This window comes from Amblyraja radiata, chromosome 31 (assembly GCF_010909765.2).
Source record: "Amblyraja radiata isolate CabotCenter1 chromosome 31, sAmbRad1.1.pri, whole genome shotgun sequence".
Lineage (NCBI taxonomy): Eukaryota > Metazoa > Chordata > Chondrichthyes > Rajiformes > Rajidae > Amblyraja > Amblyraja radiata.
The window spans coordinates 6475218-6496926 of NC_045986.1; the positions used below are offsets into that span (position 1 = coordinate 6475218).

General features: G+C 45.3%; 1 protein-coding gene across 1 annotated transcript in view; it reads left to right on the top strand.

Annotated features, from left to right (window-relative positions):
* The window catches only part of LOC116990665 (protein kinase C zeta type-like), a 288589-nt gene that overhangs the window by 213365 nt on the left and 53515 nt on the right, over window positions 1-21709 (top strand). Inside the window, exon 14 of the mRNA XM_033048584.1 lies at window positions 6395-6474. Coding sequence (XP_032904475.1) covers window positions 6395-6474 — 80 coding nt within the window. The remainder of the gene's footprint in view (window positions 1-6394; window positions 6475-21709) is intronic.

Below are 21709 nucleotides of genomic sequence, written 5' to 3' on the forward strand. Positions count from 1 at the left end.
ACAAAGCTGGGTGGCAGTGTGAACTGTGAAGAGGATGCTAGGAGGTTGCAGGGTGACTTGGACAGGTTGAGTGAGTGGGCAGGTGCGTGGCAGATGCAGTATAATATAGATAAATGTGAGGTTATCCACTTTGGCGGCAAAAACAAGGGGGCAGATTATCATCTCAATGGGGTTAGGTTAGGTAAGGGGGAGGTGCAGCGAGACCTGGGCGTCCTTGTACACCGGTCACTGAATGTTGGCTTACTGGTACAGCAGGCAGTGAAGAAAGCTAATGGAATGTTGGCCTTCATAACAAGAGGATTTAGTATAGGAGTAAAGAGGTTCTTCTGCAGTTGTATAGGGCTCAGGTGAGACCACATCTGGAGTATTGTGTACAGTTTGGGTCTCTTAATTTGAGGAAGGACATCCTTGTGATTGAGGCAGTGCACGAGATTGTTCCCTGGGATGGTGGGACTGTCATATGAGGAAAGATTGAAAAGACTAGGCATGTATTCACTGGAGTTTAGAAGGATGAGGGGGCATCTTATAGAAACACATAAAATTCTAAAAGGACTGGACAAGCTAGATGCAGGAAAATTGTTCCCAATGTTAGGCGAGTCCAGAACCAGGGGCCACAGTCTTAGAATAAAGGGGAGGTCATTTAAGACTGAGGTGAGAAAACACGTTTTCACCCAGAGAGTTGTGAATTTATGGAATTCCCTGCCACAGGGCAGTGGAGGCCAAGTCACTGGATGGATTTAAGAGAGAGTTAGATAGAGCCCCAGGGGCTAGTGGAGTCAAGGGATATGGGGAGAAGGCAGGCACGGGTTATTGATAGGGGACGATCAGCCACGATCACAATGAATGGCGGTGCTGGCTCGAAGGGCCGAATGGCCTCCTCCTGCACCTATTTTCTATGTTCATGAGACAACCGTCCAGTGGGTCTTATAACAGTGGGGATGACACCGTTCTTGAATCTGGTGGTGCGTACTTTCAAGCATTTGTATCTTCTGCCCTACGGTAGAAGAGGGAATGACCGGAGTGGCAGTTATCCTTGTTTATCCTCGCATTGCATTATCTCACTATTATTGGCTTTCTCTTCAACATACACAAAACCATGTTTCAGAAATGTCATTCTTCTGCCCCCTCCCTAAACAACCAAACCAAATTACTTTAATTTGCTTCTTGACATATTTAAAAATGAGGATATAAATTATGTGTGATAGAAATATCTACCCATGATAACATTAGCAGAAATGACTGACCTTGTGGAGACAAAGAACAGTGAGTCCAAGTCCCATTTCACACTGAGGCCACACTATATTGCATTGTGTGCCACAATAATTGTGCTGACTCAGAACAGATGTGACGGCTCCGAACTTAGCATCAATAGGCACTGTGGAGTATCATTAATAGCAGCAACATACACCTCCACAGCCCAGCATATCCTTCATCCAGGGGGACAGGTCTGGTTCAATGAGGCGTGCAGAAAGTGAAAATATGCCAACATGGGACTACATATGTGTTAGACATGAAAAAAACTACATGCAGTAGGTGAATCTAAACAATCTCATTACCCTTGGATCAGATTATTTCTTTGCAGTATTGGTGTGGCAGTGAACAATTAATTAGCCAATGTGAGAAGGATGCTCCAAGAATACACCCATCGTTATTGCTGAAGGTCCCAGCATGTCAGCGCTAAATACATCACTGAAGTATTCACATTCATATTCAGCCAGAAGTGCATGTAAATCATTCATCTCAGCTTCAAGTTCACACATTTCAAGTTCACATTTATTGTCACATGCGCCAATTAAGGTGCAGTGAAGTTTACCATGCAGCCATACAATAAAAAAGAACACAATATACAATAGAATTTAACATAAACAACCGCTACAGTGGATTCAACATTCTTCACTGTGATGGAAGGCAATAACGTTCAGTCAATCTTCCTTCTTCTTCCTGAGATTTCCACCGTCCTAAAAGTCTGTTTGCAGCCAATTCATGCCACCCCATATGATATCAAATGGCAGAGAGTAGTAAATTGATTGATTAATTGATACTTTATTGTCACATGGACTATTGTCACATGGACTTGGTAAAGTAAAATTCTTTGTTTTGTAAATAATACACAAGTATGCAAAGAGTCACCACTTATCAGGCTCTGGCAAAGTTATAAAAGTATTCAATACAGTCCCGATGATCCTCGGCCCCACCACCCCATTACCACTGAGTCCCTCTTTATTCTCCCACTGCCCCCTATGTTCCCGGCGGGACCTACTGACAGCCCTCCACTCTTACTGAAGTCTCTCCCCACTCACCAACGTCCCTCATCACTCACCGACGTCCCTCCCCGCTCACAGAAAAGCCCTCCACTCTCACCAACGTCCCTACTTGCTCACTGGTGTCCCTCCTGGCCATGACTGAAATCTGGTGAAGGGACGGGCAGGACTGGCAGTTCAATGTTCAGGTGTACAGCAGCTTCAGGAGAGATGGATGAGGGAAAAAGAGGATGGGGGGGTTACATTGTTGGTTCAGGAGGATGTCACTGCTGTGATCAGAGGTGAGATTATGGACGGTTCGTCTAGTGAGGCTAAATGGGTGGAGCTAGGGTACAAAACAGGGATGATCACCTTGCTGGGGGTGTACTACAGACCCCCGAATAGTCAATGGGAATTAGAAGAACAAATATGCCAGGAGATTGCAGACAGCTGGAGGTCAAATAAGGTTGTTGTTGTAGGGGATTTTAACTTTCCAATATAGATTGGGAAAATCATAGTGTGAAGGGTTTAAATGGGGTGCAATTCCACAAAAGTGTTCAGGAGAGTTTTCTTGAGCAGTATGTGGAGGCTCCCAATGCTCGATCTAGTATTGGGAAATTGGGAAGGGCATGTTTGTGAAGGAACCTTTTGGGACGAGTGACCACAGTTCGATTAGGTTTAAGATAATTATGGATAGGGACGGAGAGGGTCCACGTGTTAAAATGCTCAACTGGGGTAAGGTCCACTTTGAGGGTATGAGAGAAGGTCTCGCTCAAGTTGACTGAAGCAGATTATTTGAGGGAAAAGGAACATTGGCCAAGTGGGATATTTTTCAAAGTATGCTGACGAAAGCCTGTTTTGAGTGAAGGGCAAAGCAGGCAAACGTAAGGAAGCTTGGCTGACGAGGGAAATTGAGGCGTTGGTCAAAAACAATAAGGTGCATGGGACAGGTATAGGCAGCTGGGATCAGGTGCATCCCTGGAGGACTTTCTGGAACTAAGGAGTAAACTGAAAAATGAGATCAGAAAAGCAAAAAGGGGCCAGGAGATAGCTCCGGCAGGTAGCATTAAGGACAATCCCAAAATATTTTATAAATACATAAGGGGGAAAAGGGTAACTAGAAAGAGAGTGGGATCTCTCAGGGTTCAAAGCCATCACCTCTGTGTGGAGCCACAGGAAATGGGCAATGTCCTCAATGAGTATTTCTCCTCTGTATTTACCGAGGAAAAAGACAGTAGGACGGAGGAACTTGGGGCAGTTAATGGAAGTGCCTTAAGAGCAGTCAGGGTTACCGTCGAAGAAGTCCTGAAGGTACTGTTGTGTATGAAGGTAGCCAAATCTCCAGGGCGTGATCAGGTATATCCGAGGACATTGCGGGAAGCTGGAGAGGAAATTGCGGGAGCCTTGGTTAAAATTTATGAGTCGTCCTTAAATACAGGAGAGGTGCCAGAAGACTGGAGTGTGGCAAATGTTGTGCCTCCTTTCAAGAAGGGCTGCAGGGAAAATGCTGGGAACTATAGGCCGGTGAGCTTAACATCTGTAGTTGGAAAGTTACTGGAGAGTGTTCTGAGGGATAGGATATACAGGCATTTGGATGGGCAAGGGCTAATTAAGGATAGTCAGCATGGTTTTGTACGTGGAAAGTCGTTTCTCACAAATCTGATTTTTTTGAAGACGTGACCAAAAAGGTCGATGAGCACAGAGCTGTAGATGTTGTGTACATGGATTTCCGTAAGGCATTCGACAAGGTTCCGCATGGTAGGCCGCTCTGGAAGGTTAGATCGCAATGAGAGATAGCTGAATGGATAGCATATTGGCCCCTTGGAAGGAAGCAGAACGTGATGGTGAAATGTTGCTTCTCGATTTCTCTCATGATTTTGAGGCCTGTAACTAGTGGTTTCCTCAGGGTTCAGTGCTGGGCCCGTTACTGTTTGCCATCTACATCAATGATTTGGATGAGAACATACAGGGCAAGATTAGCAGGTTTGCTTATGTTACAAAAGTGGGTGGTTTTGCAGATAGTGAAGATGGTTGTGAAAGATTGCAGCAGGATCTGCATCGATTGGCCAGGTGGGCGGAGGAATGGTTGATGGAAATTACTACAGAGAAGTGTGAGGTGTTGCATTTTGGGACGTCAAACAAGGGCAGGACCTACACAGTAAATGGTAGGCCTCTGGGTGGTGTTGTAGAGCAGAGGGATCTAGGAGTGCAGGAGCATGGTTCCTTGAAGGTCGAGTCGCAAGTAGATAAGGTGGTCAAAAAGGCTTTTGGCACTTTGGCCTTCATCAGTCAGTATTGAGTATAGAAGTTGGGAGGTCGCATTGCAGTTGTATAAGACATTGGTGAAACCGCATTTAAAATATTGTGTTCAGTTCTGGGCACCATGTTTTAGGAAAGATATTGCCAAGCTTGAAAGGGATCAAAAACAATTTACGAGGATGTTACCAGGACTAGAGGTTGTGAGTTATAGGGAGAAGTTGTGTAGGCTGGGTCTCTATTCCATGGAGCGCAGGAGGAGGAGGGGGGATCTTACAGAGGTGTATAAAATCATGAGAGGAATAGATCGGGTAGACGCACAGAGTCTCTTACCCAGAGTAGGGGAATCGAGGAGCAGAGGACATAGGTTCAAGGTGAAGGGGAAAGATTTAATAGAAATCCGACGGGTAACATTTTCACACAAAAGTGTGGTGGGTGTATGGAACAAGCTGCCTGAGGAGGTAGTTGAGGCTGGGACTATTCCATCGTTTAAGGCTCGCCGCGAACTCACTTCCGCTCCCGATACAGCAAAGGCTATGGGAGCAGACAATATTTCACTGAAATTCTGAGTACGTGTTTTCCAGAATTATCTTCGCCTCTAACCATGCTGTTCCAATAGACATCACGAGCATCTCCCCAACATTTTGGATAAATTACCCTGGACAATTCGAATCTGCCCAACCCGTTTCCTCTTATTCACCAGTGAAGTGATGGAAGGTATCATCAACAGTGCTGTCAAGTATTCCCTACTCACCAATATCCTGCTCAATGCCTGGTTTGCGTCTTGTCAGGACCACTCACTCCAGACCTCATTATTACCTTGTTCCAAACATGTGAAAGAGCTGAACTTCAGAAGTGAGGTGAGAGTGACTGACCTTGGCACCAAGGCAGCATTTCATTGAGTCCTGATAAAACTGAAGTCAGGAGTTGGGGTTGGAGCCAAGCTTTGCAAAAAGGAAGACAGTTGTATTTGTTGGAGGTCAATTATTCCAGCCACAAGACATAACCACAGGAGTTCCTCAGGACAGTCTCTGAGGCCCAGACATCTTCAATTACCTTCTTCCCTTCATTAGCTCAGTAGAAGGGATATTCACTAATGATTGCAAACTATTGACAACACCTCAGTTAATGCAGTTGTTCGTGGCTGCTGATTAGTGGGAGGTAAAATGTGTGCCACTAAAGATTCAGCTAATTACTGTCTCCAACAAGAAAGAGTCAATGGCATGACAACTATTCCGTCTCCCTCCACCAACATTCACCATTGACCAGAAACTCAAATGGGCCAGCCACAAGACAAAGGCAGAGGCTAGTTACCCAGGGGAGCGACTTGTCTTTGGAGACCTCAAGCCTTTCCAATATCTTTAGGGCAGATGGCAGTAATGTTGGAATACTCTCAGCTTGGAAGGATGAGTGCAATTTACGAGACATTTCACACATTCTGAGAAGTGTTCCCTGCCTGTATTTAATGTCACACATCACTGGGAAGTGAATTGGGACCTGGTTTGAAGGCCTAGAAATGTGCTCGGAGCCATGATGGCAAAAGGAGGGAGTTTGAGTCCAGCAGTTAAAAGTCAGATTGTGAATTCCAGAACTGAAGAATAGGATCTCTCTCCTTAACCCATCTCTCTCCTTAAGCTGTAGTTGATCTAATGAAGTAAAATAAATATAACATAATGAATGTGTACGAAGGAACTGCAGATGCTGGTTTACATCAAACATAGACACAAAATGCTGGAGTAACTCAGCGGGCCAGACAGACAGAAATGCTGCCTGTCCCACGGAGTTACTCCAGCATTTTGTGTGTGTAACATATTGAATACTATTTGATGGAAGAATGATTGAGGCCTGAAAGAGAATTAGCATCTATCATAAATCCAACTTCTGTTTTGATTTTATAGTCATTCTGGAGAAGCCCATTCGAATCCCTAGATCACTTTCTGTAAAAGCAGCCAGTGTCCTGAAAGGATTTCTAAATAAGGTAAGAGGCTGGTTATGAAATGGTGATTTTAAAACAATATATTCACCCAAAGACAATAACGAGATGAGAACAAAGGAGCGAAAATGAGCTGTTGACACCGTTGTGTTTTATTGCATTCCAAGATTGTAATTAAAATCATGATGGATTGTGATAAAGGAAATAAAGAAAAAATGGTTTCAGTGGCAGAGGTAACCAGAGGACACAGATTTCAGGAGGTTGGCAAAAGAACCAGACGTTCTTTTGAACATCAAGCAATACCTTATGAGTAGCAAGTACATGATCAATACAGTGCCTCCATTAAAAATGATAAAAACAGGGTCAGTCGTAATTTTCCAAACAATTGAATAAACACTTGAAGAGAAGAAAAGTACAGTTAGAACCTTTTATCAGTGTAAATGTCCTACACTAGTGGGCATAGCTATAAAGTGAGAGGGATAAAGTTTAATGGAGATGTGGGGGGCATTGTTTTTACACAGTGATGGGGGGCTGGATCATATTGCCAGGAGTGGTAGTGCAGGCAGATACAAAAGTGGCGTTTGAGAGGCTTTTAGATAGGCACATGGAAGTGCAGAGAATAAAGGGATATGGATCATGTTGATAAGATCAGTTCAGCTGGGCATCGTGTTCAGCACAAACATTGTGGGCTAAAGGGCCTGTTCCTATGCTGTTCTGTTTTATGTTCTTATTAATGCATGCTCTTATTTTGAGGCTAGTTTAGACCTTGATTCTGCTTGAAACCACAGATAACATAAATCCAGCATACTATGCCTTCCAAATCTCTCCAACTTAAAAAGAAACTTCTTCTGGGTGCTTTTTTATGCCATGACTAATTAAGGGACAACTCAGTAGAAGAATTTGCCAATTACAAATTCTATTTCAACCCCATAATATTGTAAATATGGCACTAATATTCTTGTTGTATTTGCATCTGCTCATTCTCCTTGCTTGTCACAAGCTTAGTTGTTATAGGAGCAGAATTAGGTCATTCAGTCCATCAAGTCTGTTCCGCCATTCAGTCATGGCTGAACTCTTACTCCTAATCCTATTTTCCTGCCATCACCCCATAATCCTTGACACCTGTTATAATAAAGAATTTGTTTATCTCTGCCTTAAAAATATCCACTGACTTCACCTCCACAGCACTCTGTGGCAATGAGTTCCACAGATTAACTACTCTCTGACTAAAGAAGTTCCTCCTCACCTTTAAGTGCCCTTTAAGTCTGAGGCTATGACCTCTGGTCCTAGACTCTCCCACCAGTGCAAACATCCTTTCCTCATCCACTCTATCTACCGCATGTCTTTCATTAATCTGTAAGTTTCAATGAGGGCCCCTCTCAACCTTCTAAACTCCAGCGAGTCAAGCGCTTATCATATGCTAACCCACTCATTCTTGGAATCATTCTTGACCTCCTCTGGACCATATAGGGCATAAATTTTTTTACAGTACTTCAAATGCGGCCTGTAATCTGTCACATAGTAATGCATCCTGGAGTGACTGCTTCTAGTGGATGTATAAAAGGAAGGTAGATCCGAGTGGAGCAGTCATGCTGGGAGCAGCCCTGTGGTGGTGAAGTGCCAGGTAGAGAGTAAGTGTGAGGCTTTGACTTGAAAGGCTTCAGTATTGAAGGTCAAGGTGGGATCAGGTACGGTATGTATTTTTTCCTTTCTTTCGTAAACTTTCCTTTGTCCAGTGCAGTAGAGATTGTAGTTAGGGCAGTTGTATGTTCCTCCTGCAGGATTATGGGTGGTCAGCGAAACTTCCAGTGACCCTGAGGTCCATAGGCGGGGGGTACATTCAGCTGCAGCTCCTTGTGGACCGCATTAGGGAACAGGAGCAGCAGCTGGATTACCTCAGGCTCATACGTATGACTGTCATAGATAGGAGTTAGTGAGGTGGTCACGCCTCTGGGTACTGGAAGAAAGTAATAGGATGACCACAGGGAAAGGGAGAAGACACAGAGTGTTGGAGTCCTCTGTGGCAATTCCACTCGACAACAGGTATGGCCCTTTGGATTCTGTTGGGGGGAGATGACTGGACAAGTGAGGGCAGCAGCAGTGAGGTGAGTGGCGATAAGTCTGGCAAAGGTAGTCAGGCAGAGCGATAGTGATAGGATACTTGTTAGTTGGGGGGACAGACAGGGGATGCTGTGGCAGCAAACAAGACTCGAGGATGTTGTGTTGCCTCCCTGATTCCGGGGTCCAGGATGTCCAGGAGCAGCTATAGGACATTCTCAAGGGGGTAGGCTGGCCAGCCAGATGTTGTTGTGCACATTGGCACAGATGACATAGCAGACCCGTGGACTGAATGCAGGGGGTTAGGAAAATGTTCGAATAAAGGACCTCAAGGGTAGTAATCCAATCCAAGTCTGTCCAACTTCTCCCTGTTGCTATTACCCCCTGACCCAGGCATTATTCTGGTGCTCCTCCTCCGCGGCCTTTCCAAAGCCACCACATCCTTTAACCATATAACCATATAACAATTACAGCACGGAAACAGGCCATCTCGGCCCTTCTAGTCCGTGCCGAACACTTATTCTCCCCTAGTCCCATCTACCTGCACTCAGCCCATAACCCTCCATTCCGTTCCCGTCCATATACCTATCCAATTTATTTTTAAATGATAAAATCGAACCTGCCTCCACCACTTCCACTGGAAGCTCATTCCACACAGCTACCACACTCTGAGTAAAGAAGTTCCCCCTCATGTTACCCCTAAACTTCTGTCCCTTAATTCTCAAATCATGTCCTCTTGTTTGAATCTTCCCTATTCTCAATGGAAAAAGCTTATCCACGTCAACTCTGTCTATCCCTCTCATCATTTTAAAGACCTCTATCAAGTCCCCCCTTAACCTTCTGCGCTCCAAAGAATAAATACCTAACTTGTTCAACCTTTCTCTGTAACTTAGTTGCTGAAACCCAGGCCAGTAACCCAGATTCTAGTAAATCTCCTCTATTTTGTTGACTATCTTTCCTATAATTTGACGACCAAAATTGTACACCATACTCCAGAATTGGCCTCACCAATGCCTTGTACAATTTTAACATTACATCCCAACTTCTATACTCAATGCTCTGATTTATAAAGGCCAGCACACCAAAAGCTTTCTTTACCACCATATCTACATGAGATTCCACCTTCAGGGAACTATGCACAGTTATTCCGAGATCCCTCTGTTCAACTGCTTTCCTCAATTCGCTCAATTCTATAATGGGTGATCAGAACTGCGCATAATACTCCAAATACAGCCTAGCCAGAGTCTGAAGAAGGGTCTCGACCCAAAACGTCACCCATTCCTTCTCTCCAGAGATGCTGCCTGTCCCGTATCTCAAGCATTTTGTGTCCACCTTCGATTTAACCAGTTCTTTCCTACACAAAGTCCTATAGAGCTGCATCATGACTATCTGACTCTTACACTCAATACCCTATCTGTGAAAGCAAGCATACCATATGCTATTTTCACCACTCTCTCTGCTTGTGTTGCCACTTTCAGCGAGTTATGAACTTGGGATCCCAAGACTCCTCTGTACAGGGCCGGCCTTAAGCCGATTGAACCGATTGCTTCCAATTGGGCCCCGTGCCAATGGGGGGCCCCGCGCTAATTTTCCGTATTTCGTACGGAAATACGAATTCGCGTTGCTAAATACAATTATTTTTTTTAACATTCGCCTTGTACAGATTTTTTTTTTAAACGAACATGGATAAAAACCACTGCACCGGCCATCAGACAAAAACAATGTGTTAACTTCTACTGTAGCACTTGTTAACAACCAGTAGTTAACACGTAGTTACACAATGTGTTATCAATGCATCAATGCATTCCTCAGTAAATGTAATTGTGTTTTGACCAAATATTAATGACGCCCTGTGAATTTTATTCAAAGGAACGCGACGTCATTAATACTTGGTCAAAACACAATTACACTGAGGAATGTAGATCGATGCATTGACGACATTGAGAATTTCTTAAAACTCATCATCATGGTTGAGGGCTCAGACCGCGAGCTTCTACTTGGTGTGCAGGTTAGTCATTCACCTACCGACCCACATTGTGTCTCTCTGTCTTTTGCTCTCTCCCTCCCTCCCTCCCTCTCTCTCTCGCGCGCACGCTCTCTCTCTCCCGCTCCCTTTTCGTCTCTCTCACGCTCTCTCACTCCCTCTCTCTCACCCTGTCGCCTCGGCATTCCCGGAATCATTGACGTTTTGCGGTGACGGCTGCATCTGCGGTTCCTTTCTGTTGGTGGGGGAGGCTCATTGACTTTTGTTGCCAAGGTTTTAGAGTAAAGCATAACTCACTTCCCCAATGTGCAGGACAAAACTAGAAGGTGCATTGCACTGCACTGTTTCACAGACCTCCAATGAGCTGGTTCAATGGTTGAAGGGTCAGAAGAAGGGCCTCAACCCAAAACGTCACCCATTCCTTGTATCCAGAGATGCTGCCAGTCCCACCGAGTTACTCCAGCATTTTGTGTCTATCTTTGTTTCAATGGTTCAATGGTTTCCATATTATTAGGAAAACTAGAGGTGAGAAAAGGTACCGAACAGATCATTCTGTTCTGGGGTTTGTTCTGTATCTTTTCATACCTCTAGTTTCCCTCTCCCCTGACTCTCAGTCTGAAGAACTGTGTGCAGGATAGTGTTCGTGCGCAGGGGTCGGTGTGGACTCGGTGGGCCGAAGGGCCTGTTTCCGTGCTGTATCTCTCAACTAAACTAAACATATAATCTATGGAAAGAAAGTAGAGCATCTTTGTTGGTTCATTATGACTTGACGGGGCTTTCAAATCTAGCACGAGAAACCTTCGCGACATGGTGGTGCAGCGGTACAGTGGCTGCCTCACAGCGCCAGAGACCCGGGTTCTTTCCTGATGACCGGTGCTGTCTGTACGGAGTTTATACGTTCTCCCCGTCACCTGCATTGGTTTTCTCTGAGATCTTCCGTTTCCTCCCGCTCTCCAAAGACGTAGGTTAAGTGGCTTGGTACAAATGTAAATTGTCACTAGTGTGTGTGGGATAGTGTTTGTGTGCGGGGATTGCTGGTTGGTGCGGACTCGGTGGGCCGAAGGGCCGGGTTTCCGTGCTATATCACTAAATTAAACTAAACTAGAGCAGATAATCTATGGAAAGAAAGCAGAGCATCTTTATTGGTACATTATGACTTGACGGGGATTTCAAATCCCGCACGAGATACCTTCAAGAATGGAGCATGCATTTCTATCAGTCATAGAGACAGAAACATAGAAACATAGAAAATAGGTGCAGGAGTAGGCCATTCGGCCCTTCGAGCCAGCACTGCCATTCTATATGATCATGGCTGATCATCTAAAATCAGTATCCTCGTTCCTGCTTTCTCCCCATATCCCTTGATTCCGTTAGCTGTAAGAGCTAAATCTAACTCTCTCTTGAAAACATCCAGTGAATTGGCCACCACTGCTTTCTGTAGCAGAGAATTGCATAGATTCACAACTCTCTGGGTGAAAAGGTGTTTCCTCATCTGAGTCCTAAATGGCCGACCCCCTTATTCTTAAACTGTGGCCCCTTGTTCTGGACTCCCCAGTCACTCTGGGCGAAGTCCAGGTGGAGCTGACAATGTTTGCATCTTCCACTTTAAATAAAAGTAAATTAAATTAAAACTGAATTACGGAAGGTTAGAGAAAGAAGCACGGTTGACATTTGTTACAAAGAGAAACCAACTTTTATTTCAAGTAATTTAAAAGTCACTTCATTAAACGCAGGGCCAAGCAGTGTGGAGATTGCTTTCTTCACTGCTTTCAGTGACACATCCATGGGCTCCACTGAACAATGTAATGAATATCTTCTTCATTAGACCTCAACTGAGCGTTACGACAATATTTACTTAGCAAGGTCATAGATCACCTTGCAAGAAGCTCTATCCATCATGGTTAGAGTGAAAAACGTCACTGTTTTTTTTATTGAGAAAAGCTATCATCTTAGGTATTGATCTCAGGTCGCATTACCCACTCTGGTCTCAGAGCCGGTGATTCCAACCACGGCAGCCTCCTGAATGCAGAGATGTGTGAGTTTACTGAGTCCAATGTGACGATACAATTGAGTCTGATTTAGGTTTTTAGTTCAGAGTCAATGCCGAAGGCAGACCAAACGTCTTAAACAGAGATTGGTCAGATACAGTGAGAAATCATGTGAAATAATCACTGAATTTTATTTTAAATGAATGTACCGGCATGTTATACTGTTTAGTTTGGAGATACAGCGCAGATAGTCCACTGAGTTCGCACCGACCAGCGATTTTATTATTTTCCTATTTGTCAATTAATTTGTGCCCGATTCTTTGGTGGCCAATCAACCGCTGTCTCTAAGGGGGTTGCGTCCAATCACCAACCAGCTTGCCTTAAAATTCCCGTCCAATCAACAATTCGGTCTCCTCCCGTCCAATCAACCGCTGTCTCCAAGGGCATTGTGTCCAATCACATAATGCAGTTTAATGGTAATTAGCAGCTAGGGTAAAGGTTGGAAGCCAGTGGAGCTACTGACAGTCAAACGGGAGGGAGCAGGAGAGATTCACACAATGTATAATCCATAGGGATTTTAGGGATCCATAGGGATCCATAGGGATAACAGGGCTGACAGACCTTGGCTGGGAACCTGGGACTCACCAAAATTGTTCCCAATTGGGCCCCGCACCTCCTAAGGCTGGCCCTGCCTCTGTACATCAAAGTTATTAAGGGTCATGCCGTTAGTTGTATATTCTCCCATTACATTTCACCTCCCAAAGTGCAACTTCTACACTTGCTCAGATTAAATTCCTTCTGCGATTTCCCTGCCCATTTCGATTGCTGATCTATATCTCGCTATGTACTTTCAAATCCTTCTTCACAACCCCAGAAATCGTGGCGTCATCTGCGAATTTACTTTCTCGACCACGTTTACATCCAAGTAATTGATATATATCACAAACAGCAGTGGTTTCACCACAGATCCCTATCGACTCCACCTCATCTGAATATTGTCCTTCCACCACTCCATCTTTTGTCAGAAAGGCAGTTCTGAATCCACAGGACCAAATCACTATTAATCCCGGGCATCTTCTGCATCAACCTACCATGTGGGACTTTATTAAATGCCTTGATAAAATCAATGTAGATAACATCCATTGCCCTACCCTCTCCCGCAACACTCAGAGTCATAGGGACATGGTGATACAGCATGGAAACTGCCTCTTCAGCCCAGCTTACCTATGCCGACCAAAGTGCCCCATCTATACCAATCTTGCCAGTCAGCCTTTGGCCATATGCCTTTAAATCCTTTCTTATCCATTTACCTGTCCAAATGTCTTTTAAATGTTGGTGTATTTTCTGCCTCAACTACATCTGCTAGCAGCTCATTCCATATACCCACCACCTCTCATGCTCCTACGCTCCAAGGAATACATTCCTAACCTTACCAACCTCTCCCTACATCTCAGGCCCTCAAGATCTGGCAACATTCTTGTAAATCTCTGCACTCTTTCCAGCTTAACAACATCTTCTGGGGTGACCGTAACGGAACACAATACTCCAACTGTGGCCTCACCAGCCTTATACAGCTGTAACATAACATAATATTCAAACTTCTACCCTCATTAGTCTTCATCAATCAGGGTATTGTGCCGAAAGCCTTCTTGACCACCTTATCTACCTGTGACACCACTTTCAAGTAACTACAGTGCCCTCCATAATGTTTGGGACAAAGACCCATCATTTATTTATTTGCCTCTGTACTCCACAATTTGAGATTTATAATGTAAAAAATAGACAATAGGTGCAGGAGTAGGCCATTCGGCCCTTCAAGCCAGCACTGCCATTCAATGTGATCATGGCTGATCATCCACAATCAGTACCCCGTTCCTGCCTTCTCCCCATATCCCCTGACTCCGCTATCTTCAAGAGCCCTATCTAGCTCTCTCTTGAAAGTATCCAGAGAACCGGCCTCCACCGCCCTCTGAGGCAGAGACTTCCACAAACTCACAACTGTGTGAAAAATTGTTTCCTCATCTCCGTTCTAAATGGCTTACCCCTTATTCTTAAACTGTGGCCCCTGGTTCTGGACTCCCCCAACATCAGGAACATGTTTCCTGCCTCTAGCGTGTACAAACCATTAATAATCTTGTATGTTTCAATAAGATACGCTCTCATCCTTCTAAATTCCAGAGTATACAAGCCCAGCCGTTCCATTCTCTCGGCATATGACAGTCCCGCCATCCTGAGAATTAACCTTGTAAACCTACGCTGCACTCCCTCAATAGCAAGAATGTCCTTCTTGAAATTTGGAGACCAAATCTACACACAATACTGCAGGTGTGGTCTCACTAGGGCCCTGTACAACTGCAGAAGGACCTCTTTGCTCCTATACTCAACTCTTGTTATGAAGGCCAACATGCCATTCGCTTTCTTCACTGCCTGCTGTACCTGCATACTTACTTTCATTGACTGATGAACAAGGACCCCCAGATCCCGTTGTACTTCCCCTTTTCCCAACTTGACACCATTTAGATAATAATCTTCCTTCCTGTTCTTGCCAGCAGAGTGGATAATCTCACATTTACCCACATTAAACTGCATCTGCCATGCATCTGCCCACTCACCCAACCTGTCCAAGTCACCCTGCATTCGCATAGCATCCTCCACACAGTTCACACTGCCAGCCAGCTTTGTGTCATCTGTAAATTTGCTAATGTTACTTGTAATCCCTTCATCTAAATCCGTAATATATATTGTAAATAGCTGCGGTCCCAGCACCGAGCCTTGCGGTACCCCACTAGTCACTGCCTGCTATTCTGAAAGGGATCCGTTAATCCCTACTCTTTGTTTCCTGTTTGCCAACCAGTTTTCTATCCATGTCAGCACTCTACCCCCAATACCATGTGCCTTAATGTTGCCCACTAATCTCATATGTGGCACCTTATCAAATGCTTTCTGAAAGTCCAGGTACACTACATCCACTGGCTCTCCCTTGTCCATTTTCCTAGTTACATCCTCAAAAAATTCCAGAAGATTAGTCAAGCATGATTTCCCCATCGTAAACCCATGCTGACTCGGACCGATCCTGTTACTGCTATCCAAATGTGCCGCTATTTCATCTTTTATGATTGATTCCAAAATCATATGTGGTTAAAGTGCATATTGTCAGATTTTAATAAAGGCTATTTTTATACATTTTGGTTTCACCATGTAGAAATTAAAACAGTGTTTATACATAGTGTCCCCCCCCCCCATTTCAGGGCACCATAATGTTTGGGACACAGCAGTGTCATGTAAATGAAAGTAGTCATGTTTAGTATTTTGTTGCAAATCCTTTGCATGCAATGACTGCTTGAAGTATGCGATTCATGGACATCACCAGTTGCTGGGTGTCTTCTCTGGTGATGCTCTGCCAGGCCTGTATTGCAGCCATCTTTAGCTTTAGCTTATGCTTGTTTTGGGGGCTAGTCCACCAGTTTTCTCTTCAGCATATAAAAGGCATGCTCAATTGGGTTCAGATCGGGTTATTGACATGGCCACTCAAGAATTGACCATTTTTTAGCTTTGTTGTTTTAGCAGTATGTTTGGGATCATTGTCTTGCTGTAGAAGTAAGCCAGTACCTTCAGCAGCCAAACATGCCCAGGCCATAACACCCCCACCACCATGTTTCACAGATGAGGTGATATACTTTGGATCTTGGGCATTCCTTCTCTCCTCCATATTTTGCTCTTGCCATAAGTTATTCTTTGTCTCATCTGTCCACAAGATGTTTTTCCAGAACTGTGGTTGCTCTTTTAAGTACTTCGTGGTAAACTGTAATCTGGCCATCCTATTTTTGCAGCTAACCAGTGGTTTGCATCTTGCAGTGTAGCCTCTATATTTCTGTTCATGAAGTCTTCTGCAGACAGTGGTCATTGACAAATCCACATATGACTGCTGAAAAGTGTTTCTGATCTGTCGGACAGTTGTTTGGGGATTGTTCTTTATTATAGAGAGAATTATTTTGTCATCAGCTGTGGAGGTCTTCCTTGGCCTGCCAGTCCCTTTGCAATTAGTAAGCTTACCATGGCTCTCTTTCTTCTTAATAATGTTCCAAACAGTTGATTTTAGTAAGCCTAAGGTTTAGCTGATGTCTCTAACAGTGTTATTCTTGTTTCTCTGGCTCATAATGGCTTCTTTGACTTTCATTGGCACAACTTTGGTCCTCATGTTGATAAACAACAATAAAAGTTTACAAAGGTGATGGGAAGTCTGGAGGAAAGGCTAGCTGCTGAGAGCTAAGGATGCATTAAACACACCTGAGCAATTACAAACACATGTGAAGCCATGTGTCCCAAACATTATGGTGCCCTGAAATGGGGGGACAATGTATAAAAACAGCTGTAATTTCTACATGGTGAATCCAAAATGTATAAAAATGGTCTTTATTAAAATCTGACAATGTGCACTTTAACCACGTGTGATTTTTCTATTACAAATCTCAGATTGTGGAGTACAGAGGCAAATAAATAAATGAGAGATCTTTGCCCAAACATAATGTACCTGCTCTCCTAGATCCCTCTGCTCTACAACACTCCCCAGAGCCCTGTCATTTACTGTGAAAAGCCTGCCCTGGTTAGACTGCCCAAAATGGCAACACCTTACATTTATCTGCATTAAACATCATTAACTAGTTCTCTGCCCACTTGCCCGGTACCCGGACGTGGCGCCGACAGACAAGAAGCCGAAGCAAAGAAGTCGAAGCCAAAGAACCAAATGGAAACAAAGACGAAACGCCAATAAACTGAGAGTCAGAAGACGAAACGCCTACTAACCGAAAGGATGGGACGCCTAAATGCAAACTAACCGAAATGGCGGGACGTCTAAAAGCCAACTTACTGAATGGCCGCTCTGTCGAAACGCCACCTATCCGAACGGCTGCGTCGCCTACAAGCCAAAGGACCAACTGCCGCTCAACAGAAAAGTCCAATAACAGACTTGACGTTGCCGGGGGGCGGGACGTGTCAGCGATTGGTCCAGACCCCCACGTCCATCACATCACTGTGAAGGCATGAACATTGTCCCAAACCTCCACACCACCCGACCCGCAGCCCGCGGAGGGTGGCCGTAGGAGAGTGGGGGCTGTCCACCTTTGGCCGCTTTCAACTTGGTGCTTGGGTTCAGATTGTCTAGTCACCCAGGGCTTGTGCAGGAAAGTGAACCTCATGCTCCCGTCTCCCCCTTCTCTCTCCCCTCTTCTCTCTCTCCCTTCTCTCTCTCCCTTCTCTCCCCTCCTCTCTCCCCCCTCTTCTCTCTCTCGTCCTCTTTCTCCACTCTTCTCTCTCTTCCTCTCCTCTCCCCCTTCTCTCTCACTCCCTTCTCTCTCTCCCCTCTTCTCTCTCTCTTTCTCCACTCTTCTCTCTCTCTTCCTCTCCTCTCTCCCTTCGCTCTCCCTCCCTTCTCTCTCCCTCCATTCTCTCTCTCCCCCTTCTCTCTCTCCTCCTTCTCCCCTCCCCTCTCTCCCCCTTCTCTCTCTCCTCCGTCTCCACCCGCGGGAGCGTCCCACAGTCACTGAACGCGATGCACTGCCATCGGACCCCAACCCCCACATCAGGGTGATTCTCCCCCTCCCCCTCTCTCTCTCCCTTATCTCTCCTTCTCTCCCCTTCTCTCTCTCCTCCGTCTCCACCCATTCTTCAGAGTGCGTCTGAAAGGTCTCGCCCGAAACGCCACCCATTCCTTCTCTCCAGAGATGCTGCTTGTTTTGTGCGTGGGAATCACCCTGGTGTGGGGGTTGGTGTCCGATGGCGGTGCAAAGTCAGTGACTTTGGGATGCTCCCGCGGGTGGAGACAAGGAGAGAGAGAAGGGGCGAGAGGGGGGGGGGGGGGGAGAAGGGGGAGAGAGAGAAGGAGAGAGAGAAGGGGGGGGAAGAGGAGTGGAAGAGAGAGGTGGAGAGAGAGAAGAGTGGAGAGAGAGGAGGAGAGAGAAGAGGAGGAGAGAGAGGAGGAGAGAGAGAGGGGGAGAGAGATAAGAGGGGAGAGAGAAGGGGGAGACGGGAGCGTGGGGTTGCTGCGGGTCGGGTGGAGTGGAGGTTTGGGACAATGTTCATGCCTTCACAGTGATGTGATGGACGCGGGGGTCTGGATCAATCGCTGACAAGTCCCGCCGCCAGGCAACGTCAAGTCCGTTATTGGACTTTTCTGTTGAGCGGCAGTCGGTCCTTTGGCTTGTAGGCGATGCCGCCTTTCGGGTAGGTGGCGTTTCGACAGAGCAGCCATTCGGTAAGTTTGCTTTAAGGCGATGCAGCTTTTCGGTTCGTTGGCTTTTTGGCGTCCCGCCCTTTTCGGTTAGTTTGCATTTAGGCGTCCCATCCTTTCGGTTAGTAGGCGTTTCGTCTTCGGACTCTTTCGGTTTATTGGCGTTTCGGCCTCGTTTCCATTCGGTTCTTTGGCTTTGATTTCTTTGCTTCGGCCTCGTTTCCATTCGGTGCCATGTCCGCACACGACCTGCCCAATTGATCAAGCTCCTGCTATAACCTTTGATAACTAAATTATCTACAGTACGCCTACTTTAGTGTAATCTGCAAATTTACTAATAATATCTTGTACATCCAATTTGTTGATATAAACCACAAAATATTCAATCAAGTTAGTAAGGCATGACCTGTCATGTACAAAGCCATGCTGACTGTCCATAATTAACTCTTATAAATGGGAGTAAATGCTATCCTGAAGAACCTCTCCAACAATTTCCTTATCACTAACGTAAGGCTCGTCGGCCTACAATTCCCTAGATTCTCTCTACTTCCCTTCTTAAGTAAAGGAACAACATTAGCTACTCTTAAGTCCTCGAGGGCCTCGCCTGTGGCTAGAGAATATACCAAGATCATTGTCAAGGCTGCAGCCATCTCCTTTCTTGCTTTACTCAATAACCTGGGATAAAACCCATCAGTTCCTAGGGATTTATTCACTTTAATTATCAAGTACCACAAAGTCTTCATCTTAATCTCATTTTGCCATTGCCCTTCACTGGCCTCCGTGCCCTTCTCCTCGATGAAAACAAATGTGAAGTACTTCTTTAGTACCTCACCTACATCCACTGACTCCAAGCACAAATACTTTAATCTTGAGCAATCTTACCTTCTCCCTGGTTTTCCTCTTGCTTTAAATTTTGCTTATTGCCTATAAAAAGCTTTAGGATTTTCTTTAATCTGACTCCACAAAGCCATTTTGTGGACCCATTTGCTCTTCTAATTGTGTGTTTGTTATTTTCTCCTTTCTTCATATTCCCTAAAGAACCTGTCCAATTCCATCCTCTTAAACCTTGCAATAAGGCAATAAACCTTACAAACTCCCTGCCTCCCATAGATATCTGGACAACACTTCTTCCCACCCTGCTTCCTGTAGAGACTCTATCCCTTACTCTCAATTCCTCCGTCTACACTGCATCTGTGCCCAAAATGAGAATTTCCATAACAGGTCATCGGAGATGTCCTCATTCTTTAGGGAATGGGGGTTCCCCTCTTCCATTATAAATGAGGCTCTCACTAGGGTCTCCTCGATATCCCGCAGCTCCGCTCTTGCTCCCTTTCCCCCTATCCGTAACAAGGACAGGGTCTCCCTTGTTCTCACCTTCCACCCCATCAACCATCGCATACAGCACATAATCCTCCGACATTTTCGCCACGTCTAACGGGATCCCACCACTGGCCACATCTTCCCATCCCCATCCCTTTCTGATTTCCTCAGAGACTGTTCCCTCCAAAACTCCCTGGTGACCTTGTCCCTTCCCACCCAAACCACACCTTCCCCAGGTACTTTCCCCTGCAACTGCAGGAGATGCAACACCTGTCCCTTTACCTCCCCCCTCGACTCCGTCCCAAGGACCACGGCAGTCTATTCAGGTGAGGCAGAGGTTCACGCACCTCCTCCAACCTCATCTACATTATCCACTGTTCCAGGTGTCGACCTGTATATCGGCGAGACCAAGCGCAGGCTCGGCGATCATTTTGTTCAACACCTCCGCTTAGTCGGCTTAAACCTACCTGGTTGCTCAGCACTTTAATCCCGCCTCCCATTCCCAATCTGACCTTTCTGTCCTGGGCCTCCTCCATTGTCAGAGTGAGGCCCAGCGTAAATTGGAGGAGCAACACCTCATATTTTGCTTGGTCAGCTTACACCCCAGCAATATGAACATTGACTTCTCTAACTTCAAGTAGTCATTGGTTTCCCTCGCTTTCCATTTATCTCCCTTCCCAGTTTTCCCACCAGTCTTACTGTCCAAATACATTTTATCTCTGTACCGCCCACTCCCCTGACATCACTCTGAAGAAGGGTCTCGACCCGAAACGTCACGCATTCCTTCTGTCCAGAGATGCTGCCTGTCCCGCTGAGTTACTCCAGCATTTGATGTCTACCTTCGATTTAAATCAGCATCTGCTGTTCTTTCCTACACATAAAGGTTGGGACATTATGTTGCAAATATACAAAACACTGGTTAGATCGCAATTGGAGCACTGTGTTCTGTTGACACATTATGGGAAGGGTGCGTTTTGGAGAGAGTGGAAAGAAGATTTACCAAGATTTTGCTTGTTTGAAAGATTTTAGTTATTAGACGATTTTGAATAGGCTGGACTTATTTTCACACACGTAAGGAGGCTGAAGGCTGACCTGAAACAGTTATGTAAAATGGTCTGGTTTATCATTGGCACATGTACTGAGATACAGTGAAAAGCTTTCTTTTGCATGATATCTGAGCAAATCATATTGTACGAAACAAAAGAGAATGTAGTACAAAAGAAAAAATAAACAGTGGCTAACATCACGATGTAGCCCACTGTGAAAGTGCAGCTGAAAGAAATAAAAGAATCACAATAAAGTCGATTGGAAGATCAGGAAATTCTTGCTCGGCATCCGAGAGGTTCGTTCAAAGTTTGATGACAGTGGGGAAGGAGCTGCTCTTGAACCAGGTGGTACTTGCTTGCTAGCTTTTGTAACTTATTCCTGACATGAGAGTGGAGATGAGAGAATAACCCGAGTGGGAGTGTCATAAAGTCATACAGCATGGAAACAGGTCCTCAGCAAAACTCGTCCATGCCGACCAAGATGCCCCATCCAATCTACTCTTATTTGCCTGCACCTGGCTCACATCCCTCTAAACATTCCCCATCCATGTACCTGTTCAAATGTCTTTTAAATGTTTACATTTTTATCTTTAAACTGGACTAAGTGGGACCCATTGGGTCCCATGTTCACAGGGGAGGCCTGGTCCCCCAAGGCAAT